The sequence below is a fragment of the Halichoerus grypus genome, chromosome 8 (assembly GCF_964656455.1).
Source record: "Halichoerus grypus chromosome 8, mHalGry1.hap1.1, whole genome shotgun sequence".
Lineage (NCBI taxonomy): Eukaryota > Metazoa > Chordata > Mammalia > Carnivora > Phocidae > Halichoerus > Halichoerus grypus.
This window is the reverse complement of record NC_135719.1, coordinates 91,554,730-91,582,362: the sequence shown is the minus strand read 5'-3', so window position 1 is coordinate 91,582,362 and position 27,633 is coordinate 91,554,730. Positions and strand designations below refer to the sequence as shown.

Here is a 27,633-nt window from a genome sequence, read left to right as displayed (position 1 = left end):
TTCACTGCTGAAGCAGAACTTGTTTTCAAAGTTTACAAGTATATTTATTAGTTAACTGAAAATTCAAAATGCAAGTCATATCCCAACATGAACTGTAAGTATTTCCTAAGAAGAGTTACTTTTAACACAAATAGCTGAAGAGCAATCTATTACAAATGAAGGACTGGTAGCGACAGAAAAGCATAGAAATTCTAATGGTTTTATTTTGGGCATTTATATTTTTGTCATTATCTCCAGACTGTCATACCTCAACTAAAAGTGGGCAAAGCAATATGTCAAATCTGTCCTTCATTCACCTTGTAGTATAAGTTGTATTGTATCACTATGACAAAAATACATCCAGGTATTAATATAATTTATCTACTTGAAAACATAATTGTGGTCTAAATTTATCACTTAATGGTACTTATAGATCTAAAAAGGTAAATTTAGATCTACCTATTTCTCTGAAAGGCTGGGAAAACAAAGCTGACTAAAATTCGATAACCAGGAATGTCCATCAAATAAAAAACAAGATTTTCTTATGGTTTTCACAAAGCTACATATCTATTTTATCTTTTTTTCCTTAAGCAACATATTTCAATAAGAAATGTTTTTAAGGTTACCCATCCCTCCAATAAGGGATCACTGTCAATGATACATAAGAAAAAAATAAGATGGTAAAACTAAAAATGCACTTTAGGTTGACTTTAAGCATAAATTGTTAAATAACAGTAGTGGCTCCACTTTTGGAGCCCAATATCACAGGTACTGTGCTAAGGACTTTCCTTGTATTAACTCTGCCTCACGACAGCTCTATAATAGAGATGCTATTATAGTTACCAACATTCTACAGATGAGGGGACAAAGGCTCAGAGAGATTAAGAAATTTGCTCATGGACACAGCTGGTAAGCAGCAAGCAAGGATTCAAACCCAGGCAGTCTGATTCCAGAGCCTATACTCTTAGACACTCTGCTCCTCTGGGAATGAAAATGTCAGACAATGGGCTATTAGGGGCAGAAAATTCCTACACCAAAGGTGAATGTGATATTTGAAAAGATTTGGATACAAATAATCAAAGTGTGTATATTTTTGGAAGTCTATCATGAGAGATGGCCATTTGTAAGCTTTAAAGCCCTATATTTAAGAAACAAATGAAAATACCAAGTGAACATGTTTTATTTGATGCCCATGTGAGTACATTTCTTTTAATTGGAATTTGGTCAGATTTTCTTGTCATGGGAATGGACTATTGATACTCAACTAGCAGAATTTTTTATATGGCATTAGTCAAAAAATATTACTTTCTTTGTACACTATGCCTAAACACAGCAATCTCAATGTTGAAAGCTAAACATATTAATCTGACATCTGTAGAACTGTAGGAGTCTTCTGACAATTTTAAAAACCATAATAAAATATATAAAAATATTTATAATTTGTATATTTATAATATATATAATTTATATTTTATATTTATTTTTATAAATTTATAATATATAATGTATTATTTAAAATAAATGCATATTTTATTTTTATAAAAATAAAATTCTTATTTTATAAAAATAAAATATAAAGCTATAATAAGGATTGCCACAATTAAGGATGCCTTTCCATGTAATGTACACAATGACTAACACTGATATATGATATATAGAAAACTTAAGGGAGTATCCTAAGTTCTCATCACAAAGAGAAATTTTTTTTCCTTTTTCCTTTTCCTCTTTATATTGTATCTACGTGAGAAGGTGGGTGTTAGCTGAACCTATTATGGTAATCGTTTCACAATATATGTAAATCAAGCCATCATGCTATAATCTTAAACTTATACAGTGATGTATGTCAATTATTTTCAAGAAAACTGGAAAAAAAAAAGATGTCATTTATCTCAGGGCAAGATCATCCATTATTTAACACAGTAAGAAGGAAATTGCAGAAAATCAAGAGACACACATCAACGGAAGGATTTCGCACTTCCTGTATTTCCTATGAAATGGAGTGTCAAGAAATTTGACAGATATTTCTTGAACCACTTCTGCCAGAAATGAAATTCTGACCCCCTTAATTGATTTCCCAAAGTCAAAAATTATGGGCCCATGAATATATCCAGTAACAACTCTTACTTCTTTGGGGTCACTGAAGAAGAAATTTCTCTTACTCAATAATTAAACTCACAAAAAGCAGGCAAGCGTGGTTCCTAACCTATGCAGACAGGCAGACATTGCATGTTCTCCTTACTTGATGCAGACAGGCAACCATGCTCTGGAAAGAGGCTCACAAAACTTGACCATGTGTTGCTAAAAACTATCCCAGTCACAGGATATTACTCCCTTCTGCTTTCCATGAAAAGGTAAAGCCTTTGTGCCCCGGCGTCAGGGGAGTCTCAGGCCTCAGGTAGGAGATTCTCTTAGCATCAGGCTCATCGGAATTATCCTGTTACAGGCAGGTACTGCTGTGTCATCACTTGGGTATTTTGCCATTTAGATCCTACCACTACCAAGAAATGCATTGTTTTAGGGATGCCTGGGTGGCTCAGCTGGTTAAGCGTCTGCCTTTGGCTCAGGTCATGATCCCAGGGTCCTGGGATCAAGTCCCACATTGCGCTCCTTGCTCAGCAGGAAGCCTGCTTCTCCCTCTGTCTGCTCTGCCTGTCGCTCCCCCTGCTTGTGGTCTCTCTCTCTCTCTGACATGACAAATAAATAAAATCTTAAAAAAAAAAAAAATGCATTGTTTTAGGCTGAGAGAACCCTGTAAGCCAAGTGAAGCTAAAAAATAAATGCTTTCAAAATGGTAATTTCAAATGGATAGAGAAGAGTAATGAGAAAACTGCAAACAGTAGCACAGACATTCCAAACTCAAAAGAAGTGTGGCACCAGGGGCGCCTGGGTGGCTCAGTTGTTAAGCGTCTGCCTTCGGCTGGGGTCATGATCCCAGGGTCCTGGGATCGAGCCCCGAGTCGGGCTCCCTGCTCAGCGGGAAGCCTGCTTCTCCCTCTCCCACTCCCCCTTCTTGTGTTCCCTCTCTCACTGTGTCTCTGTCAAATAAATAAATAAAATCTTAAAAAAAAAAAAAAAGTATGGCACCAGATGAATATGATCAAAGGAAATGTGCCATAATTACCAGCTTACAAAGTGTATTTTCACTTTAAAAGTATCTGAAAATTACCTCATACTCAATATACCCATATCACAGTAAGAGGTCAGTAAAGACAAGGCCTAGATTCTTGGGTTAGCAACTACTCAACACTGAGTACAAATACTTACCTACCCCTAAATGCAAAGTGTGGTAAAATAACTATCATAGCAAAATTTCACATCACATCAATAACTACTTAACAACAACCCACAGACTACACATCTAGAAGCGAAATTTAAAATTAAACCCCCCCACATATGAGATATAAATTCATCATTCCTGTAATTCGTGACTCAAAAGCAAAGAAGATATTAGGTTTGACTTTAATGCAATAGCTTAATGTTGAGAATATGGTAATTGGACTTTAGAACAAAATTTTGAAGATGACAACTACATTTCAAATCCAGTGAATGCAAGCAATGAACATCATCTAGATTTGAGCTGTGATGATGGATTTCTAGTTTTGGATATAACTTATTTGGCTTTATTAATAATTATTTCTAGATTTTAAGGAAGATCAAAACTTACATACATTTTGTTGTTACTTAGCCATGATTCTCACCGACAGTTTTTATTAGAGCTTATCCAAATTCCTTGGTTACTTGTCTCATACAAACTGTAAAATATTTGATTTATTCACATATACAAGCATCAAGTTAAAATTCCTTTGCATTTGTTTTAAATGGTTTGTTCCATTTCTTACTCAAATATTTGTATGTATTAAAGCTATATGTAAAAGAAATTCAATTTTATTTTTATATTATGGCTTACTTTTTAAATCCTCTACATTCACTGAAATAAGGTATTAATATTATATTAATTTTACCAAATATGCAATGATGAGACTTTAGTTCTAGTAAATTTCCTGCTTTTGTTCCCTTTTGTATATAAGTATTTATTGACAATATCACATTTCTTTTTAGCTATGGGGCACTATACTTCTCTTCAAGATTAGTACATTACTGCATACCAGACCTAGGAACTCTTCTCATTAAAATATACTGTATTTATTTGAACAAAATAATGATTATGCAACACACTTTAAAATATTTTTACTACATATAAAAAGTATTTAATTTTTTCCAAAAAATTACTCCATAAAATTGCAATGCATTGTGTATACTTACCTTATCTTATATACCAGCAAATATGATAGTTCCAGAAGAATACTGATATCCATCACATTAAATTGCCCATTAATTTGCCCTTTGTTGGCACTATAGTTTGTTGAAATTAATTTCTGAGGTTTTGTTGTATAATTATATAAGCATTGAAAGCTTAGGAATTATACCTAATTTTATGTTGATACATGTTTAATTAACATTATAATAAAATTCAGGAAGAATCCAATGTTACACAATATTAGATCTAGCTGTGGTCTAAGCTGGGACTATAACAGGTATCAAAAAGCTTAGCAACCAATTTTAACAATAGTGAAAAATAAAAGGAAATTTGGTCAAATTATTTGATTTTGGTATATGGTACTTATGCTGTTAAAACATCAGTACTTCGACAAAAACTGTGAGGATGGAAGGATAGCTTTTGTAACTAAAGATGTCAGATTGAGGAATTAATGTGGTCAGAATTTTAGACAGCATCTCCAATTCCCTCATCTTACAGAAGAGAAAAAAAAGATACGGAAGCTGAACTAGGAGTTCTAGTGTCCTTTGCCACTGTAATTTTTGCTTCTGAAAAATACAATTTGCACCAGACACAAAAATACTTATAAAACAATGAGCATCAAGTATGGCTAAGTGTCTCATTTTCTTCTTTGGTCAAAGTGAAAAGTGGTACTCCGAGGATAGAAATCACAAAAATGCTTGCCCAGTAAAGGTGGTATGCATCAATTTAATTAGAAACTAATTTGGAAAACAATATTTTCTCATTAGCAAATTTCTATAGCTGGACCTTTTGATGACATTTCTGCAGAACACAAGATACATCATTTATATAGGGTATATAATGTTCTATAGGGATATGCTAATTTTTAGCTGGTAAAAATAATTTAGTGGGATATAAAATCTTTGCCCAAGTAAACAAGAAAATCTGTTGCATTCCTTATGTCATTACTTTTTAAAGATACTTCAGCCTATAAGACCTTTTTAAAACACCTAAATTATAAAAAATTAATACTATAAAAACTAGCCATTTATTTCACTCTTCTACTACTACAAATCAATCCTTTGCTAAAGATCAATCCATTACAGCTCAAAATACACTACTACACCATATGTATAGTCTTCATGATGTCATTAATCAATAAGTATAATAATTATTCTAGTATTTTTAAATTAATTCCATAATTTATTTAAAAGCCACTTTTCTAAATGAACTGTGTAGCAATTCAAAGTAACCAACAACCAAATCAACATTATACGCAATTATTTTCTCATTAGGAAGGTCTATACGTTAACTATCACCAAAGTACATCAGTTTCGTCAAGCAGATTTTTTTGGTGTGTGATAAACAACAAAATTGGCTTTTCAAAAAAAAAACAAATATTGCCATTAAGGCTTCAAATATATGAGGTAAAAAAATGGAAGCTATATACAAAACATCATATTATAAACTAACTAAATTCGCAATTTCAATTTAAATGGCAGGCCTGAGATTTTCTATGGCAAAATTACCGTAATTGTTCTAAGTTAAACAAAAATTCCTAATACTAATGGTTAAGTTCTTCTACCACATTTCTGCTTAAAGGTATACTTGTAGGGCTAGTTTTGTTTTGTTTTTGAGTAGGCTCCACGCCCAGCGTGGAGCCCAACACGGGGCTTGAACTCATGATCCTGAGATCAAGACCTGAGATCAACAGTCAGATGCTTAACCAACTGAGCCATCCAGGCGCCCTATAGGACTAGTTTTAAGTGACATAGAGCCGTTGGTTTTTCTGTCTGCCTTTTAATGTGATCCACTGATAAATTTAAATCATAAAGGAAGTTAACAACCCCTTAATTTATAACGAGTTTGAAGTTTATTTTACAGCACTTTTATTGAGACATCATGTAACTACTGACCAGGACTGTTTACAAATGTAATGCTTGGCCTTTAAGACAATTAAAAACTTTTAAGTACTAAATTTTATATCATGATTTGTTTAACTTAAGAAGTATTATGATGGTGAAAACTAACAGAAGAAAACCCGAAGCAAAAATAAAATGATTTCCACAAAAACTATATATTCCTCCCTTGCATCAAAGGGAGGGAGGGAAGTAGGAAGGAAAAAAGAAGAAAAGGAGAGGGGAAAAAAGATGAGAAGAGGAAGAAAAATGGCAAGACAGGCAAGAAAAATACTTCTTTTTTTTTCCTGTTTGCAAAAAGGAGGGAAACTCTGAGGTCTCAGCAAATAATGTAATCAACTGAGTCAGTTTATATTAAGGCATCTTCTTTACATATTATTGAATCCCATCATGCCTTTCATATTGCCAGCAGCACCCTGTTGAAACTGCCTCATCATTGACTGAAGTCCTGCCATTCCACCTAGAGTAAAAATAGAGTAAAATCAGATCATTATTACGTGGAACTTGAAACATATATTACTCTTGCCAAATAAGTACTTTAACTTCTAAAAAATTTACTGGGATCTGACTATAATTTGGTCATCAGCCTTAAAGAACATACCAATTAAAAATCTGTATTATCATCAGTATCCTTATCTATAAAACAGAAAAAAAATAACCTACCTCATCAAGTGAGAAGGAGTAAATAATATATGAAAAGATCTTAGAACAGTACCTGTCACACAGCAGGGAGTCAATAAATCTAAACAAAAGAATTTTTTCTGGGAAGTCCAAGAGAGTCTTGTTGTTAATAGTAACCAATTCTGGGGAGTGGAGTTGTTGTTTCACAGGACTTACGGGAAGAAAAGAATTCACCATTCATTAAACATCTATATGCCCAGAGCTGATAAATGCCTTCATATATATTAGCTCACTTAACTGTCACAATTTCCTGATGAGATATTATCTGTGATTTTCAGAAAATTTAAGGAACTCTTCATAGGTCACATAGCAAAAGTATAACTGGGTTTCAAAATCCTTATATAATTTCAAAGTCTCATCATTGAAAATACCCAGATTCCAAACTAGGGCAAAAGATCACTGGAACAAACATTAACAGAAGATGATGAAGTATCTTGCTCAAAAATCACACAGATGGCAGCAGAAGAGGGAATAAAATCTCAATTATATAGCACTATTACAACCATTCAACAGAATTCAGATGGCCATTTCCCTCAAATCATACATCTTTTGAACAGATGTTCATAATATCACAACAGAAAGCTTTTTTTTTTTTTTTTAAAGATTTTATCCAGTCACTTGACAGAGAGAGACACACCAGAGAGGGAACACAAGCAGGGGGAGTGGGAGAGGGAAAAGCAGGCCTCCCACTGAGCAGGGAGCCCAATGTGGGGCTCGATCCCAGGACCCTGGGACCATGACCCGAGCCGAAGGCAGACGCCCAACGACTGAGCCACCCAGGTGCCCCACAACAGAAGGCTTATTAAAACTCAACCTTTATAAATTAAACTGTGTATTATAAACTGGCAACAACTTTGTATTTACCCATGTGATGAAGAACTCTTGGATCCATCATTTTGGCCATTTGTTGATTCAGTTTTGCCATCTGCGACTGACTCACATTCTTAGACATGTCACCACCTGAAAAAAAAAGGTTTTGAGTCAATGTAGAATGCAATATAATCAGGGTATCATAGAAAGTTTAATGAACTGAGTAAAATTTTTAAAAATCACCCATAACCTTACCACCCTAACACATTATTTCTATTTGTACATATTCCCTTCCAATCTTTATCTCAATTACATACATATTTTTGAGAAAGGACAAATGAAATTCTATATTAAGGGGCATTTAAGGGATTTTTTAAGGGCTATGATTTTTGTTAATATAAAACTGTAACCAGTGATTATTAATAGTAAGCTGTAACAACAATTGTTTAAAAGTCATATAGGAGAATGCTGAACAAAAACCTGACTTTATAGATAAGGGTTCATAGGGAAAGAGCCTGGGTTGCTGGTAAATTAATATGAAAGAATAAGACTGGGAGAACATGAAGATTTGCATATATCTAAGAAGCTGTTAAAAATAATGAAAAGCTTCAGAGAATGGAAAGACAAATAATGCAATTCCATTTACCAATGAATTTCTACACACTTAACTGAAACTCCACAGTAAAAAAGGAAGCCAATAAAAGTGATGCATTCTGAGGCAGACCAGATAAGAGCATCCTTTAGAGAAAAGCTGCTGTGGTCTCAAGAGACAGGAAGCAAAACAGATCATCGATGCAACAACAATAAGTAAGTAGAGTTGCTTCAGGCAAAATTATTTCAAAGGAACATTAACTCTGGTACTTCTCAAAAGCATTATGAAAATGAACTTCAAAGCTGGTTAATCTGAATAAAAAATATGCATTAAGAAATATGAATAAAAGATACGTTTTTAGAAAACATAGGATAAAATCTGTAAAAAATTTTTCATGATTAATACATCTGTGTAAGATGTGAATTCTGTGTCCGTTGGTAAAGTGTCACAAGTATTTGTTTCTGAGGACTTAAAACTTCTAAAAAATATTAAGAGTTTGGTGTGACAAGAATGTGTGCCACATCCACTGCCCATTTCATCTTGATTGTGCCTTTATTGAGCAATCAATCAATGCTTAGATAAATGGATCTACAGTAATTCTTTCAAGAATAGTCAGCTCTCTCTAAAATAAATAAATACATCTTTAAAAAAAAGGCCTTAAAAAAGTGGCGCCAGGGTGGCACAACTGGTTATGCATCCAACAGGGTTTCAGCTCAGGTCATGATCTCAAGCCCATGAAATTGAGCCCCATGTTGCCCCCCCCCCCCCCCCCCCGCTCAGCTCAGCGTGGAGTCTGCTTGAGATTCTCTCTTCCTCTCCCTCTGCCCCTCCCACTTGTGCTCTCTTTCTCTCTTTTTTTAAAGATTTTATTTATTTGAGAGAGAGCAAGAGAGGAGAGAGAGAGAAAGCATGAGCAGGGGGAGAGGTGGATGGAGAGGGAGAAGCAGACTCCCTGCTGAGCAGGGAGCCGGATGTGGGGCTTGATCCCAGGGTCCTGAGACCATGACCTGAGCCAAAGGCAGACACTTAACCAACTGAGCCACCCAGGTGCCCCTCTCTTTCTCTCTCTAAAATAAATAAATAAATTACAAAAAAAAATTGGGTTATTTGGGAAAGATGTTAAACTGACATGTGTTTAATAATCACTATCTGAAATAGCATGTGATGTGAAGAATTATAACCAGTCTTAAACATGTTTGTCTAACTTTTCTCCCTGTCACAAAAAAGAAAACAGCATAGGGTCGCCTGGGTGGCTCAACTGGTTAAGCCACAGAATCTTGATTTCAGCTCAGGTCGATTTCAGGGTCATGAGATCGAGCCCCACATCAGGCAGTCACTTGAGATTCTCTCTTTCCCTCTGCTCCTCCCCCCACTCACATGCTTGCATGCTCCCGTGTTCTCTCAAATAAATAAAGAAATAAATAATAAAATCTTAAGAAAAAGAAAATAGCACATAACAAGCAAAGAAAATAAGAAAACTGTCAAAGACAAAAGGGATAAAAATTATATCAATACTCATCCTTTTTAGAAAGCTATTCAGCAGTATTGCTTCACCTTTGGAGATTATCTAATCAGTATATTTTGAAATAATAAGTTCATTTTAATAGTGTTTATAATACAGAAAAAAATTTTAAGAGAGGGTTAAGACAACTGTGAAAAGTAAATTTATCTTTTTACCTTACACAATACACAGCAAAATAAATTTCAGATGGGATAAAAAGTTAAAAACCTAAAAAATAAAACCAAAACAAGTAAAAAATGTAGGTGGGTACTGTGGTATCAGCATGGGGAAGGCTTTTCTGAGCATAATAGAAATCAAGAAAATGATAATTAGGCGTGGCTACATTAAAAATGAAAGCTTCCATTCACTAAAAAATACAAATAAAAATAAAAGGCAAATGAAAACTGGGTAAAATATTTGCACACATAAACCAAGGATTTTAAAGTGTTACTACAAAGCAACAGGGGGGGAAAATGAGACAAATGAACAAGGAACCTAAGGGGTAACTCACAAAGGAAATCCAAACTAATAAATGTATGAAGAGATGTTAAACTTGAGTAGTAATCTAAAAAACACCTACTAAAAGAAACATTTGATCATTAAATTGGAAATCTTTTTTTTATTTTTTTTATTTTCTATTTTTTTAGATTTTATTTATTTATTTGACAGAGACACAGCGAGAGCAGGAACACAAGCAGGCTTCCTGCCGAGCAGGGAGCCCTATGAGCGGGGCTCGATCCCAGGACCCTGGGATCATGACCTGAGCCGAAGGCAGATGCTTAACAACTGAGCCACCCAGGCGCCCCGGAAATCTTAAATTACTACAAAATTTATTCAGCGAGTACTATGTATCTGATCAAAGCAGACAAAATCCCTGGCTTCCCAGAAGACTGCACAGGAACTGATGTAAGAACTGATACTGATACAGCAGATGAATCAGCCTAAATATCCATTGCACAAAACAAAGATGCAAGCATAACTGGAAGAGTATTCAGTGCTTAAAAGCTGTATTTTGAAGAATATTTAGCAATATAGAAAAATAGTCATGATGTTTCAGAAGAAAGCACTAGTTATATCAAAGCACTAGTTATAGTCCTATTTGCAGTAGGACCCATAGGATTCTCTGGGGAGAAAAGGTAACGGGTGTTTTAAGTTTTTTCCATATACCTTCTTATTCTGTCTAAATTTTCTTTAATATGCATTACATCTTCATAAAAATGAAGTCATTAAGTTTGTTTTTAATTAGTGTTCATTACCTTGAATCTGAAAACAGAGAAATCACAGATCACATTCCAGAAGAACTTACAATAGAACATGAAATTCAGCAATATGTTTCCCAATACTGGCAGTACTCCCTGGCTTTAATTTCAGTTTTTCAACTTCTTTCTTTACTTTCACTATGTTAACTAATGAGGAGCCTGTTACTTTTCTTACCTTTGAAAAGTCCTTTGATACCTCCCATCTTTTTTACCATCTGTGCAAATTTGGTATATTGTGTCAAAAGTTCTTGAACATCTCTTGTTGACACACCTGATCCTCTTGCTACTCTTTGGATTCTTCCAGGTTGCTTACTAAAAACCTTGGCACCATCAGTACTGTCAAGTTCTGTAGACAAGGATTAATTACTTTCATTTACATACAACTAACATTCATTATCAAAACAGTTATGTACAAATACCATACACACACAAAAATAAAATGGTGAAACCACCACCTGATTTAACAAATGTTATCACCTGCCATGTTTGCATCTGATTTTTAAACATTAAACATATTCAAAAGAACATCTATAATATTTGTAAGCTATAAAAACAATAAAAAAAATACACATGTACTCACCCCACAGTTTAAGTAAAATAGAACATTCTGAAAACCTTTAAAACCCATGTCCACCTTTTCCATATCTCATATCCAACTGCTCCTCAGAGCATATACTAAAAGTATAAGGTATATTTCAAAAAAGAAAAGTGCTCACTTTAGCTCTAAATAACTATTAACATTTAAATCATAAATTTAGGCATCTAAGCAACAGAAGTAGGTAGGTTCTATCTATCATCAACGGAATAATGGTAATATTTTCCATATAATTACTACTAGTATTTTAATCCTTTCTGTGACAAAAAGAGTTGAGTTAATTCCCTCCAGTGTATTTATAACTCTTAGAATATGAGGTGCATTTCTTCTGGCTTTCGCTGTATACAATCTCAGGAATGCAATGGACTTTAGTCAAAATTTCTATTACAACTGCATTCTCTCTACAACATCCCCCAATAAATGGTCATCTAGCCTGTCTTAATATTCCCAGATGACCCACTATCTAATATCTAAAATATAATAATCTATGCTATTCTATCATACCTGTAATTATGGAAAATCTTTTTACATATTAAAATAAAATAAATTTACCTGGCACCTCTTCCTATTTGCATACATGTCTCCTTGCCAGGCACAAAGAATAAGGCTTTCAAATATTTGAGAGCTACCAAGTCTCTGGTGAATCTCCTCTAGGTTACAAATATCCAAATCTTTTGACTGTTCCTCTTATAACATGGTTTAGAACTCCATTTATTTTTTTTTAAAGATTTTATTTTTATTTATTTGACAGAGAGAGACAGAGAGAGAGAGCACAAGCAAGGGGGAGCAGCAGAGGGAGAGGGAGAAGCAGACTCCTCATTGAGCAGGGAGTCCAACGCGGGGCTCGATCCCAGGACCCTAGGATCATGACCTGAGCCGAAGACAGATGCTTAACCGACTAAGCCACCCAGGTGCTTCTAGAACTCCATTTATTATCCTGATTTCCTAATATTTTCTAATTTGTCTACGCCCTCTAAGCATATCATCCAGAAGTGAACTGAAATCCAATACGATGTAAATAAGGAGCACATTATCTCAGAATAAACTTACAGTCATTAAAACCTAAATCCATTTCATAAATGCAGCTTTTAAGCCACATCTTCACCATAAAATATTTAGGAAATATGTATTCTAAGACCTAAAGTGGAGTGACGTGAAAGAAGACAGGCTAATACAGCACATCATGGTAAGCAGTATGAGAGAATTAAACAAATGCCAGAAGGGGACATAATTTAAAGAAGAAAGAAAGTCAGGAAAGGCTCCATGCTGATGGTTCTTCTTTAACTGAGTAGTCCTAAAGGACAAATATGAGTTAAGTAAACAAGAGAAAGAAGCAAGGGACATTCTACAAAGCAGAACATGGATGTTTAGAATAAAAACAGTTTTGGGCGCCTGGGTGGCTCAGTTGTTAAGCGTCTGCCTTCGGCTCAGGTCATGGTCCCAGGATCCTGGGATCGAATCCCACATCGAGCTCCCTGCTCGGCAGGAAGCCTGCTTCTCCTTCTCCCACTCGCCCTGCTTGTGTTCCCTCTCTCACTGTGTCTCTCTCTGTCAAATAAATAAAATATTAAAAAAAAAAAAAAAGAATAAAAACAGTTTTGTGTAGAAGAAACCAAGCTTGATAAGAGCTGAGATTTAAGAAGTTGCAAAAGTAGGTAAGGACAAGATTATAACAGAATTTGTATGCCAGGCTTAGGAGTTTGAAATTCATTATGACAACAAGAAAGAGCCATTGAAAGAGTCTGACCCCAGAATTTTTTTTTAAAGATTTTATTTATTTATTTATTTATTTATTTGAGAGAGAGACAGAGTGCACACGAGCTCCCGAGCAGGAGGAGGGGCAGAGGGAAAGAGGGAGAGAGGGAATCTCAAGCAGGCTACACACCCAGCACAGAGCCGGACATGGGGCTCGATCTCATGACCCCGAGATCATGACCTGAGCCGAAACCAAGAGTCAGATGCTCAACCAAGTGAGCTACCCCTGGTCCCAAAATTTTTTATGTTTAGAAAAACCATTCTTGTGGCAGTAAGGAAGACAAATTAGAAAGAGAAGTGAAAAAGTTGAAAGGGAAACATTAGGAAGCTACTGTATAACGATCTAGGTGAGAAATAATGAGTGTGTGAACTAACGTAGGGGACTCAGAGACAAAGGGAAGAGGGGAGATATGAGAATTATTTAGCAAGTGGAACTCACTAAACCTAAGGTAATGTTAAGGTTCCTATATTCCACTAGAAGTGGTAAAAAACTAATAGAAATAAACTGCGATAAGTTTAAATGTATATGCGTATTGTAATACCACACAGTTCAATATGTATGCATATTGTAATACCTAAAACAACCATTAAGAAAATTATTTTTTAGGGCGCCTGGGTGGCTCAGTTGGTTAAGCGACTGCCTTCGGCTCAGGTCATGATCCTGGAGTCCCTGGATCGAGTCCCGCATCAGGCTCCCTGCTCGGCAGGGAGTCTGCTTCTCCCTCTGACCCTTCCCCCTCTCATGTGCTCTCTCTCTCTCAAATAAATAAATAAAATCTTAAAAAAAAAAAAAAAAAAAAAAAGAAAATTATTTTTTAAAATACACTCAGAAAAATTATAGGTACTAAATAACCTATAAATAATAATTATTCTATAATAATTATAGAATACTAAATAACATTCAAGTAACTCAGGAAAGTAGAAAAGAAAAATCAGAACAAAAATCGCAGGGAACAAACAGAACAAAAAATAAAATGGCAGAACTAAATCCTAATATATCAATAATATATCTGCTAAAAGAGAGTATATGAGAATGTGTTAACAGAAAAAAAATAACCCAATTACATGCTGTTGACATAAAACTCACTTTGAATATAATGATATAGGCAGGTTAAAAGTAAAAAGATAAACAATGCAAACAACTGATTAAAAGAAAGCTATATTAATATTAGACAAAACAGACCAGGGACAAAGGAGGACATCACATACATAATGACAAAAAGGTCAATTCACCAAGAAGACCTAACAATCCTAAATGTGTACTGTACCCAACAAAAGAGCTTACCTGACATAAAACTTACAGAACTAAGAGGAGAAACGTTAGGTACTTCAATACCTTCATCTCCATAATCAACAGAACCACTAGACAGAAAATCAGCAAGGATATAAATCTAGGTTGACCCCAGTTTCTAGCTTGGGTGACTGAGTAGATAGATCTCTATCAGATAGATGGAAGTGTCACTCACCAAGGGAGAAAACTACATTTTGGATCTGTGTCTCAGAAAACTTTCAAACCTGTAAATAGAGATGTCTGCCCACCATTTAGTGAGCATCTAGAAAAGAGGTGGTCCAGCTCTTGAGCCAGAAAGCCTGAGTTTGACGCCCAGTCTCTCCATTCTGTAGCTAGCATCCTTGGGCAAATTACTCAACTTTCCTGTATCTCAGTTTCCTAATCTGCAAAAGCCAGATAATAATGGCTTTTAACCCCAGAACTGTCCCTTGAGAGTTACTATGATGATTAGATGGGTTAATATATGTAAAGCACTCAGGACAGAGTAAATACTCTAGATATGGCTGCAATTATTAATTCTACATACAAAACTTTTTGTGGTGTTGAAGATACAGAGATGAGAAAGACACAATCTTATTTGGGTTACTATGAAAGCCTAGAGCTCAGGAAAGAGGTAGAGACTACAAAAAATAATCGGTCAAGCAGTAGAGAAAGCACAGAAGTGGATGAATTATTCAAAGAAAATGAGCAGAATGAGAAGAAACATTGGCTGAGGACAGAACCTGTAGTATATAGTCACTTTAGGGGCAAGGTGAAAAAGTGACTGAGTTAACAAGAAAGGTAAGGGTAAAATTGGGGAGATGGTATAACAGAAGCCAAGAAAAAAAGGTGATTAACAACAGCCAATGTTGTAAAGGTCAAGAAAAAGACTAAAAAAAATCCACTGGAACAGCCCAGTACGTTACTGGAAATCTTTGTATGGTCTATTTCCACATAGTGGTGGGGACAGAAGTCAGATTTCAGTAGTTTGAGAAAAATACAAACTGTTCTTTCAAGAAGTTTGACTGAAAAGAGAAAAAAAGAGTAAAAAAGCATGAGGGAGAAGTACAGCCCAGGAAATGTGAAATTAAGAATGTTTATATGCTGATGGGGAAGAAAAGTCAGTAGGTAAGAAGAGACTGGAGATACAGGAAAGTATTTTATTGAGGGTATATTTTCCCTCTTCTTCTGCTTACCCCTCCCCAACTTGTGCACGCACACACTCTCTCTCCCCCCACCAAAAAAAGACTGAAACCTTGAGAGTTTCAGTGCAAAATAAGTTTGTAAACGTTGCTTAAACTATCTCTCTTACAGGTTTCCAATTCATGTTAGCATATGAGAGTTCTGAGGAAACTTATAATAAATAAACTTAATAGTTTTTTAACCCAGAATTCCCCCAAATTTATTTGACTACAGAGCTCTCAAGTGATTTCTATCATCATCATGAAGAACAAGTGTTCTTTGGAGAACACTGGAGAGTGTTTGGAGAAACACTGTACTAGACATTTCTCTCTATGATGAAGTCAATCCAGTAGTCATAACCCTTTGAGTAAGAGCTTTCAAACAGCTACAAATCCACCTAACTATAATCTTCCACTCTAAATTTTTTGCCCATCTTGTCCACAAGAACACAGTGAAACTATCCACTTGCAAATATTCAGAACATTGTCCTCTAGATCAAGTAATCTGCCATCTTACCTTGGTCATTCATACTATCCATTATCGTCATTAATTTCTTTAGCCTTGCCATTGACTCCTGTTCATTTCCTTTGCTCATAAAGTCTGTTCCAAAACCAGGGATCATCCCCTAAAACAAATATATTTAAACATAAAATCAACAATAGCTTGAGATTAAATTGTTCAGAATGTTCACATTTAACTACTGGCTTTAATTTTGAAACAAAGTTTTTAAAATGTTTTTTTACCCAAATAGCCAAAATAATGAAAGCAAATGCATCTATTCTTAAAAATTTTAATGAAAAACAGAAGAAGATAGAAAAAAAACTTTTTAGGATAACTAACCAAGATCTGACTGAAGGGGCCCATTTTCATGATATTTTGAAATTGTTCATACATGTCTCGCAACGTAAACTGACCTGAAATACAATATAAATGGTTCAGATATATTAGAGAATGTACATTTCCATTCAGTAAAATTAATCTTTTTCTTAGTCATGGGTTCATCTTGAAGCACACTCGCAAAACATCTAATCAATAAACATTCCTGAGCAGTTACTATGGGCAAGATCATAGGATGAATGCAGTGGAGAATATAGAGATACATAAACAGATTCTATCCTAGAGAAGCTTACATTCTCTCAGAGAAGATGGACAAAAACAAATATACAAAAAACTTGAAAACAAAGCAGACAAACTCTACCCACTAGGATGACTAAAAAGCCTCATAACACCAAAAGTTAAAGAAGATGTGGAGCAAGCAGAACTCTCATACATTGCTGGTGAGAATGAAAAATGGCAAAAACACTTTAGACGGTTATTTGGCATTTCCTAAACAACTTGGCTGTCCACGGACATGAAAACAATAGACTATGGATGAAATACTACTCAGCAATAAAAGAACAAGCTACAGGTACATGCAACTAGATGGATGAATGTCAAAAACTTATGCTGAATCAAAGAAAGTAGGTAGGGGGGAGGACATAACTCTAGAATTTCTACAATATGATGTACTTACTGGGAAGGAGAATGAGCAAACTTTCTAGTTAATGGGAATGTTGTTTCCTGATGGATATGGGTTATTGTGCATTTGTCAAAATTGATTGAATTATATCCTTAGGAACCAAGCATGAAGTTATATGTAAATTAACTTCAATTAACAACAACAACAATAACCCAGAGTATTTTCTATTTATGTCCTAAAGATATAACTGGAAAAGGTATTTGGATTTAGCCATTCTGAATTTTAGTGGCAGTACAATATTTTATTTTTTTATTTTTTAAAGATTTTATTTATTTATTTTGACAGAGAGAGACAGCGAGAGAGGGAACACAAGCAGGGGGAGTAGGAGAAGGAGAAGCAGGCTTCCCGCAGAGCAGGGAGCACAATGCGGGGCTCAATCCCAGGACCCTGGGATCACGACTGAGCCGAAGGCAGACGCTTAACGACTGAGCCACCCAGGCGCCCCTTAAGTGGCAGTACAATATTTTAAAGGAAATGTTAGAGCAGGTAGCTAGAAATGCAAAATTAAACAGTGGTAGAAAAAGTTAAGGCTGAAATACATACTTGGCCATTATACAGAAGCGACCACTGAAGCCATGATAGTATAAGAAATCCACTGTCATGGAACCCAAGTGAAGAGTTTGAAAACAAAAGAAAGATAACACATCCAAGGAAAAGAAGAAAGGTTACTACTTTTGCCCTTGGTGACCTCAGAAATGAGTAGAATGCTAAGAGCAGAAGCAAAATGCAGACATAAGGAGAGACCTAAGAGTCAAAAAGTAGACCTACTAGGGATACAGTTTAGTGTGGTGGTGGAAGCAGTGGTAGGGCTGTTCAGTATAGAGGAAGGTGGGGAAAAGAACCCGCAATGAGGGATAGAATCATTCATTCAACAAATATTTATTAAAGATCTACTAAGTGCCACAAATTGTGCTAGGTACTGTAAACGTAAAAGGTGAGGAACACAGCTATGAAACTTACCTACACCTTCAGCAGGGAAGACAGATATCTAATAACTGTGATGAATCATACAAAAATTACAGGGTGCAATGGAAACATAAAGCAGAGAGTTCTAACTCAGTCCAGGGATCAGGTAAAATGTCCCTAAAGAAGGAGAGACTGAAGTATGAGTAGGAGTTAGCCAGTATGGCTGGGGAGAGGAGGGTGGAAGTAGGAAGAAGAGAGGACACCTGTCTAATGGGCAAAGGCACAGAGGTGACAGACAGCAATGTACATTTGAGAAGCTGAGTGAAATTCAGCATGACTGGCACATGGAACGTTAAGAACAGCATCAAAAATGATATGGAAGATATGGGCCAGATGGTAGTCATTTTTTTTTCTTTAAGACTTCAATCTCTACACCCAACATGGGCCTTAACTCACAACTCCTGAGATCAGGAGTCGAATGCTCCTCGGACTGAGCCAGCCAGGCGCCCCAATGGTAGAGTCTTTTAAAAACATTGTAAGGGCAATGGGAAGCCACTGAAAGATTTTAAGGCAGTAATTGGATCAGACTTGCATTTTTCAAAGATCATTTGGCTACAGTATAAAAAATAGATCCAAGGGGAAGAGTCCAAGAAACAGGAAGATTGTTAAAATTAGAATAAACAATCTAGGCAAGAGATAAACTTGCATAATTGCAGGAGCTGAAGAAAAGGGAATGGAATGAAGATATTTAGGAGGCAGAATTACTAGGACAAGCTGACTGATGGGAAAAGGAAAGGGCAGAGCGAGGAAGAAATAAGAGAGTCCGTGACAACACCCAAGTTTCTGCCTCTGGCAATAAGACTAATTAGCATTCATTGATGATAACAATAAGGTGAGACATTAGGATGGGAAGATACGGATATGCTGAATTTGAAGTGTTGATGGACCATCCAAGAATGGTCTAGTAAGCCTATCAGTCTGAAGCTCCAGAGAAAAGAGGGCCTAGCATTGATCCCTGAAGAACATCAACATTTCAGAGAGGGATAAAGGCACTGGTAACTGACAAGATAAGTGAGAAAAAGCAAAGAGGCAGGATAGTATGTGACCATGGACACTGACAGTAAGATCATTTGGAGAAAACCGGAAATGGTCAATAATAATATATGTTGAAAGCTTCTGATTTTATACACATCAGCTGATTTAATCTTCACAACTCTACGAAGAAGAGATTTAGTATTACCTATTTTTTACAGATAAGGAAATTAAGGCTAAGTAATTCGAAAAAGTTACACAGCTAAAAATAGATCAGATATAAATTCAGATATGATAGATTTAAGAACCTGAGCTCTTATTCACAACATATATCTCTACAGGAGTGGTCTTTTTAATGTGATATAAAAAAATGTGTGCTTAATCTCATTCTTCTAAATTTCTATATATATAATATATACACACACACATAATTTATAAGTAAACAGATTAGAGTGTTCCAACTTACATTTAACCTGTTCTACTTCAAGAAACCCAATGAAAACCTCAATTTTAACCTTAAGGCAATTTGATTACAAGGAAGAAAACAAAAACACTCAATTCTACAATTGTTCACATATCTGAGATTTAAAATGATTTGCGCATAAATCATGTAGGAAATAAACATTTGACGAATTGAACTTTAATAATAGATTTATCATTTCAAACAAATTAACAGTAGCTTTATCAAAAAGAAATCATGGGAAGACATCTGAAAGCAAATGCTTTTGCTTCTCATATACCATGTTTCAACTTCTCTATAAGTGCTTCATTGTCATCCAACTTCAACTCATTGACTTTATCTATCAGTCCTTCAATGTCGCCCATGCCTGCAAGACCCCAAAAAAAAGAAAAATTAACAATAGTATATGCTGCTTTACATTATACAAAATACATGCACAGAGATAATACTCCTGTGGGATCGCAGGTAAGATATTCCTACTATACTTTTCAGGTGAGAAAACCGAAACTCGAGATGTTAAGTGACAAAGCAGGGACTCCAGCCCAGGGTTTTATTCCCAATTCCATGCTCTCTAACTCTATTACCTGGTACAAAAAGTTTTACTGCCATTCCCCCTGCTATTACCACAACTACATATTTTTGTATTGTGCTCTAAAACTTTTCCGAAGAACTTTCCATCTAATAGCTCATTCCACCACTCTAACCACAAGAAGCAGAAAAACCATCATCCTCACTTTTTACAGGTGAGGAAGATAAATCATAAAAGGTAATGATTTTCCTGAACTAGTCAATGAGAGGGCGAGATTAAAGTCCTAATCTGTTTTAAATATCCATGCTATTTTCTTGGAGATTTTTCTATATCCCCACCACTGCACATACCAAGAAGCTTGCTGATGAAAGGTTGTGTTTTGAAAGGTTCAAAGTCATCTATGTGTTCCCCTGTACCAATGAAAATAATTGGACTTTTTGTGGCAGCAACTCTGCAAAGAAAAAGGTAACACGAAATAATCTCAAAAAGGCAAACAAATTTCAAAGCAGATTTCAAAGTAATTAAACAAAGGTACACAGTTCCAAGTTTCTTTTCACTTGTTAAAACAGAACTATTATCAGAAAGACTCCAAAATTCTGTTTCTATTTAAACTTCTTTTATAGACCATATTAGGTCCAATACTGGAATATATCTTTTTTTTTTTTTAAACTGGAGTATATATTGGAATATATTTTCAATGATCAAGAAGAAAGCCATAAATACACAGACACAGACAGACAGACAGACACACACACACACACACACACATCATATAAGCCCAAGACATAGGACAATAGCATCAATGACACTTACGCACTGAGCGCACCACCTCCTTTTGCGTGGCCATCAAGTTTTGTCACTATGACGGAGGCTACATCTACTTTATCTTTAAAAGCCTTTGCCTGGGCTTCACAAGCCTGCCCAATGGAGGCATCCATCACATAAACAATGTTATCGGGTTGCTGGAAAATTTAAGTAAGAAAGAAACATATTTTTACTGCTCTTAAGCAAATTTCCTCATTAGAAGCTATAGAAAAATATTTATTATAAGTAATTATTCATAAAATCAATAAATATTTATTGAGGGAGTACTATGTATTAGGCACCATTTAGGTCCTGAGACAAAGAGATAAACAAGAAAATCCTTGTCCTTGTGAGACTTATATTCTAGTCAGAAGAGATAGACAATAAATGGGCAAGTAAACATTTCAGATGTACAATTAAAATGGGATAGAGAATATCAGTTTTGAGGTGTGGGAGACTTCTTTAGGTAGGGCGGCCACATGAGGTCTTTCCAGAGATAACATTTGAGATGAGGCCTGAATAAAGAGGAAAAAAGTGGGCGCCTGGGTGGCTCAGTTGGTTAAGCGACTGCCTTCGGCTCAGGTCATGATCCTGGAGTCCCTGGATCGAGTCCCGCATCGGGCTCCCTGCTCGGCAGGGAGTCTGCTTCTCCCTCTGACCCTCCCCCCTCTCATGTACTCGCTCTCTCTCATTCTCTCTCTCTCAAATAAATAAATAAAATCTTTAAAAAAAAAAAAAAAAGAGGAAAAAAGTTATCCAAAGGTCTGGAGGAATCACATTCCAGGCAAAGGGAATACTAAAAGTAAGTAAGAGGAAAAAAGTTGAAGAGTGTGCACTAAAACCAAAATGAGTAAAACAGTTCAGGTTATTTCCCTTAGTTCTGCTCAACTAGGTCAAAATAATGTCATGGCGAAAAAGAAACCTACTAGCATTAGCCATTAGCTAAAGAATTACTGCCAACTCCTCAATGGCAAAACATGGGCTCATGGGCAAAATACATTCTACAGATTATCTAGAAATTGCTTCTTTTCTCTAAATTATTTCCATCATAATTTTAAAGAGACCAAATGATCATTAATATTTTTAAATGCTTCATTTTGAAAATCCTTCAAAATTCGTCTAAAGTAAATGTCCCAATTTAATTTAAATAATTTACAGAAAGAAAATTCAATAGAGGGGCGCCTGGGTGGCTCAGTCGGTTAAGCGTCTGCCTTCAGCTCAGGTCGTTATCCCAGGGTCCTGGGACTGGGCCTGAGTCAGGCTCCCTGCTCAGCTGGGAGTCTGCTTCTCCCTCTCCTTCTGCCCCTCCCCCTGCTCCTTCTCTCTCTCTCTCTCTCTCATTTCCTCTCTCTCTCAAATAAATAAATAAAATCTTAAAAAAAAATAAGAGACTGTCCTAGTAACAGAGGCTGAATAAAGCATTTTTTTAAAGAAATCAATAGATATTAAAAGTTAATTCTAAATTTTTCTTTTTTTTCTTATATATACAATAAGATGATTGAGAAAGGAAAATTTTTTTGATACTTACTCATGAAAATTTCGTATCTAGTGTACAGAAGATTAAGTCCTTACCATACAGATATACAGACTGAAAATAGAAATAAATTACTTGGAATCTACCATACAGACAAAAAATAATTTATATGGATCTTAAACTCAATCAGGCGTTGTAATTAAATTAACCAAAATCCTTACAATGTTGTTAAATTGAAAGTTACTTACTATAGCATTAGCAACTTGAAGCATTTCTTCAAACAAAGAGTCTTCCTGTTTATGGCGGCCACTTGTATCAACAATTATAATTTCAAAATTTTCATTTTTGAATTTCTCCACTCCTTCAGAGGCAATGATAACAGGATCCATTTCTGTATAGCTATTTAACAAGGACAAATGATTTAATAACAACTGCAGAACAAAACTTTCAAATACTAATTTGCAATTGTTAGTGTACCTTTATTCAGAAAAAGTCATAATGATCACAATTTCAATTTAGAAGAAAAAATCTAATAAATATTAAAAACAGCAAACCAAACGATAAAAATTAAAAATAAAGATAGCAAACCACTTCCAGAGCAGCATAAAGCAATATCCAGTTTTCCAATTACAAAATTCTATGTGATTCTGCTGCATGTCTTATCTTGAATGAATTGTATTTCCCCCAAATACTTTTTATATTTTCTTTACAAAGTGAATGTTTCACACATGCTTTCCTGTTTAACACCCTTTTGTAAGCATTTTATAAAACCATTAAATATTCTTGTAAAACATGACTTTTAGGCTGTATAACATTCCATCATATGGTTATACTATCATTTATTAAAGAAATGCCCTACTGTTGGTCATTTGAAGTATTTCCAATTTCTTAGTATTAAAAATATAGTCAATATAAGGAGTTCATAATATTGTTTCTTTGAAATTGTTATGACATACTCCTACAGCTTGAATTTGGATCAAATGATCTGATAATTTAGGCTTTTGGTTTCTTTTTTGTTGATTTTGATGGGAGTTCCCTGGGACTCCAGGATTTGGATGTCTGTTTCCTTCCCCAGATTAGGAAAGTTTTCAGCTATTATTTCCTCAAATAAATTTTCTGCCCCCTTTTCTCTCTCTTCTTCTGGGACTCCTACAATATGAATGTTATTACATTTAATGGGTAAGCTTTTGGTTTCTAAAAGGAAAATGTCTTCCATAAAAGTTTAATTTCATTCCTAATTTAACCACATTTTCACAATCCTCAAAAATCTTTTAACTTGAAAATCAAGAAATGAGATCGCATTTTAATCTGCACTGTTTTCAGAAGTGGCAACTTTTTTTTTTTTAAGATTTTATTTATTTATTTGACAGAGAGAGACACAGCGAGAGAGGGAACACAAGCAGGGGGAGTGGGAGAAGGAAAAGCAGGCTTCCTGCAGAGCAAGGAGCCCAAAGGGGGGCTCGATCCCAGCACCCTGGGATCATGACCTGAGCCAAAGACAGGCTTAATGACTGAGCCACCTTAACGACTGAGCCACCTAGGTGCCCCAGAAGTGGCAACTTTTTATACAGATCAATGCTGTCAAATGAAAAGACGTATGTTAAAAAAAGTTTTCCCCCTAAATTAACAATAATAATCAGATAGGAAGGCATTTAATAAGAAAATGTGTGAGATTTAAATGAAGAAAATTACTATATTTAAGGACATAAATTTTTAAAGCAAAAATGACATAAAAGTTCTCAAACTGAACAATACAAATATAGTAAAGGTGTCAGTTCTCCACTAAGTTAATTGGTTTCAATGTAGTTCTAACCAAAATTTAAGGAGATTTTGGAACTTAATAAGGAATTTTAAAATTTAATCTAGGAAAATAAGCAAGTGAGAATAGGCAAGAGAATGTTGGTAAAAAAGAGATTACCATTACCAGATATTTTTAAATATGCTAAAAAACAATTAAAATTTATAAATATACAAAGAACTATGATCATATACAAGTATACAATGGAATTGCAATGATGTCATAAAAAAGAATTACCTTAAACAGTGTATGGTCTATTCCAGAATTATTAAGATCCCATTTTTTTATAAATGCGTTACTGAAGTACAATACATTTATATAGAAAAGTTGCACAAATGGTAAACTCAGTGGATTTTCACAAAGCAAACACACCCAGATCAAGAAACAACATAACCAGCACCACACTCCCTCCCAAGAGTAACCACAATCTTGTCATAAGAGCCCATTTGTAATCAACTCTATAGTGGTCTACTGATATACAGTAAGATGCACTATTTTAAGTGTTCATTTTGATGAGTTCTGACAAATTTACATATAACCATTATCACAGCAAAGTACAAAGCACTGTAGACTCCATTTCAATTTAAAATTATCTATCTATATCTGTGTTTTCGTTTGTACTGACACTGAAAAAAAGCACAGGTGGACGTGCTAAAAACTGGGAAGTGAAACCGTTTAGTGCTTTCACTTCTTTAAAAATTTTAAGCAATACAGATTAAAAAAAAAAAAGAACAAATGATAATATAACAAATGGTCCTGTATATACCACCCCCTAAAATAGATGCTAATATGTAAATTTAAAGCAGAGATACAGTTCAAATTCTTCCTCAGTCCCACTCCCTTCAGTCCTCCCAGAGGAAACAATGATCACTAATACTTTACTCTATACATGTATTATGTTTCTTAAATTTACATGAGCAAGGAGAAATTATTTAATAAATGGTATTGAGAATACTGTTTTAAAATGCTCTGGCTTTGGCCAATAGTTAATTATCAGCTAAATTATTTACAAATTTTGAACCCTAGGGATACAACTGTTTATTATCACTTGATATTTTCTTATCCTTTGATTTTTAAATCTATATTAGAAACAGTTCTTATCCTAAAAATAAAATTCCTAACATTATTCTTTAATCTACCTATTAGAAATCATAAAAAAACTAAAAGAAAAAAATTTTAAATAAAGAATATAGGGTAAGCCAAAGTTCATTAGCATTTCTGGCCAGCCAAAAAGTAGAAGGCAATGACTAACAAAATGATATCATTCATTAAATTACCTCAAATTTTTGCTTCTTTTAACTTCCTTTCTAAGAAACCAATTATATTAACAATGTTAAGAAAAATGCTATCCCCTGAAAAAGTCCTAAATTCAATCTAGACTTGATTCTTTTCATTAATCATTCTAACATGTATAAACTCCTAATTGAACTACTATATCAAATGAAAGACCACAATGATGAAAATCTTTATCTGAGATAATTATAAATTATACACTATTGTAGGATGATCAAACACAAACTTTTTAAAATTATGTATTAAAGAAACAGACAGCATGGAATTCACCAGTGTGTTTAATCAAGGAATGCTTCAGATAGGTCTTAAAGGAAACAATAGGAATAGGGAAGTAAGTGAGAAAGCATACAAGGCAGGATGATAAGTACAGGCAGATTATAAACTAAACAATGTCTACTCTGATCTATCAGGCTGGATCAGAAGAGTCATGTTATAATAATAAAAGATAACAATTTATTCATTATACCACCCACTTTGTTCCAGGAAGATTTAAACTTCTAAGTAAATATTAAAACGTTACCAGGTAGCATAAAATAAAAACTCAGACAAGATGAGACACATGAGGGAGTTATCAAAATAAAAACCAGAAACCTACCTTCCATAGAATGGAATTCTTGCTTTGGTAGCATTCTGTTTTAGTTGGTCAAAAGCTCCTGTAAGATAAAGAGTTAATGAGTCCTCAAACTTGAAAATAAAAATTACAGAGAACGGTTTTCAAATTTCAACACAATTACCTGCTCTGAATGTGTCTGCACATATCAAACAGGTCTTCCAACCTTTCCTCTGGTAATAATATGCTAACTGGGAAAAGAACATTTAAAAAATACAGTATCAATAACTACAAATTATGATACACATAATTTTTTTTCTGTTTACCCTTGTTATTTAAAGATTAAAGTAAAACTGCTCATATTCTCCTGAAAGTAGTATTATTACATTGTTTTAAGTTTTTGTTTGAATTCCAGTTAGTTAACAAATAGTATTACACTAGTTCCAGGGGTACAATATAGTGATTCAACACTTCCATACGTCACCTGGTGCTCATCACAGCAAGTGCCCGCCTTAATCCCTAACACCTATTTAACCCCTCCCCCACCCACCTCCCCTCTGGTAACCATCAGAGTTTGTTCTCTATAATTAAGAGTCTGTTTCTTGGTTTGTGTCTCTCTCCCCCCGCAACTTTGCTCATTTTGTTTCTTAAATTCCACATATGAGTGAAATCATATGGGTGTTTGTCTTCCTCTGACTTATTTCACTTAGCATAATATTCCATCCATGTCGGAGCAAATGGCAAGATTTCATTCTTTTTATGGCTGAATAATATTCCATTGTGTGTCTATGGTGTCACACACAGGCAGAGCCTGACACGGGGCTCAATCTCATGACCCTGAGATCATGCCCTGAGCGGAAATCCAGAGTCGGGCACTCAACCGATTGAGCCACCCAGGTGCCCCTATTATTACATTTTGAATACAGCAAATTTGCTAAAGAGTTTAAATTCTAACTGCCATCCAGTAACATTCAAAGGATATAAAATGATCAAGCAAAACATGACCATAGTGAAAAATGTTACTACTATTAATGTTAATTAAGTAAAAACAGTAACATAGCCCTCTAAGAAATAATCCTTTTCTCTTTTTTTTCTAGATTATAACATAATTGAGGCTTGTGATACAAAATCTGGTAACAAACTTGAGGCACCCAATTCTGGAGAAAGCAATGAATTAAAAATTAGTAGAAGGATATGTAAAATGAAGATCTAGATTATGTTGGGTGGGACACTGTTAAAAGGGAGCCTTGAATCCTTGGAGATAAGGTAAACTTCCCATGTTCTCTTCTCCAAAAATCATATCCTCACTTCCTTAAAGGATAGGACAGTCTCTTTGGTAAAAGAAATAGCATAGTTATATAAAAGTCTACCATTCTTACAAAGAGCAACCACAAGGGAGACTCTGGGATTCTTTCTTATCGTACAAAAAGCTATTACAAAAACATAATAGATATATTGAGTAACACAAAATTGTAAAGCAACAATACT

General features: G+C 34.9%; 1 protein-coding gene across 1 annotated transcript in view; it reads right to left on the bottom strand.

Moving 5' to 3' along the window:
- Window positions 1-6,066: 6,066 nt before the first annotated feature.
- SRP54 (signal recognition particle 54) overlaps window positions 6,067-27,633 on the bottom strand; it is a 41,833-nt gene continuing 20,266 nt past the window's right edge. The window contains exons 6-16 of the mRNA XM_078053567.1: window positions 26,330-26,396; window positions 26,191-26,248; window positions 22,753-22,903; window positions 21,040-21,188; window positions 20,577-20,677; window positions 19,978-20,064; window positions 16,621-16,694; window positions 16,297-16,405; window positions 11,154-11,324; window positions 7,681-7,776; window positions 6,067-6,595 (exon numbers count right to left, since the gene is read on the bottom strand). Coding sequence (XP_077909693.1) covers window positions 6,504-6,595; window positions 7,681-7,776; window positions 11,154-11,324; window positions 16,297-16,405; window positions 16,621-16,694; window positions 19,978-20,064; window positions 20,577-20,677; window positions 21,040-21,188; window positions 22,753-22,903; window positions 26,191-26,248; window positions 26,330-26,396 — 1,155 coding nt within the window. The 3' untranslated portion in view covers window positions 6,067-6,503. The remainder of the gene's footprint in view (window positions 6,596-7,680; window positions 7,777-11,153; window positions 11,325-16,296; window positions 16,406-16,620; window positions 16,695-19,977; window positions 20,065-20,576; window positions 20,678-21,039; window positions 21,189-22,752; window positions 22,904-26,190; window positions 26,249-26,329; window positions 26,397-27,633) is intronic.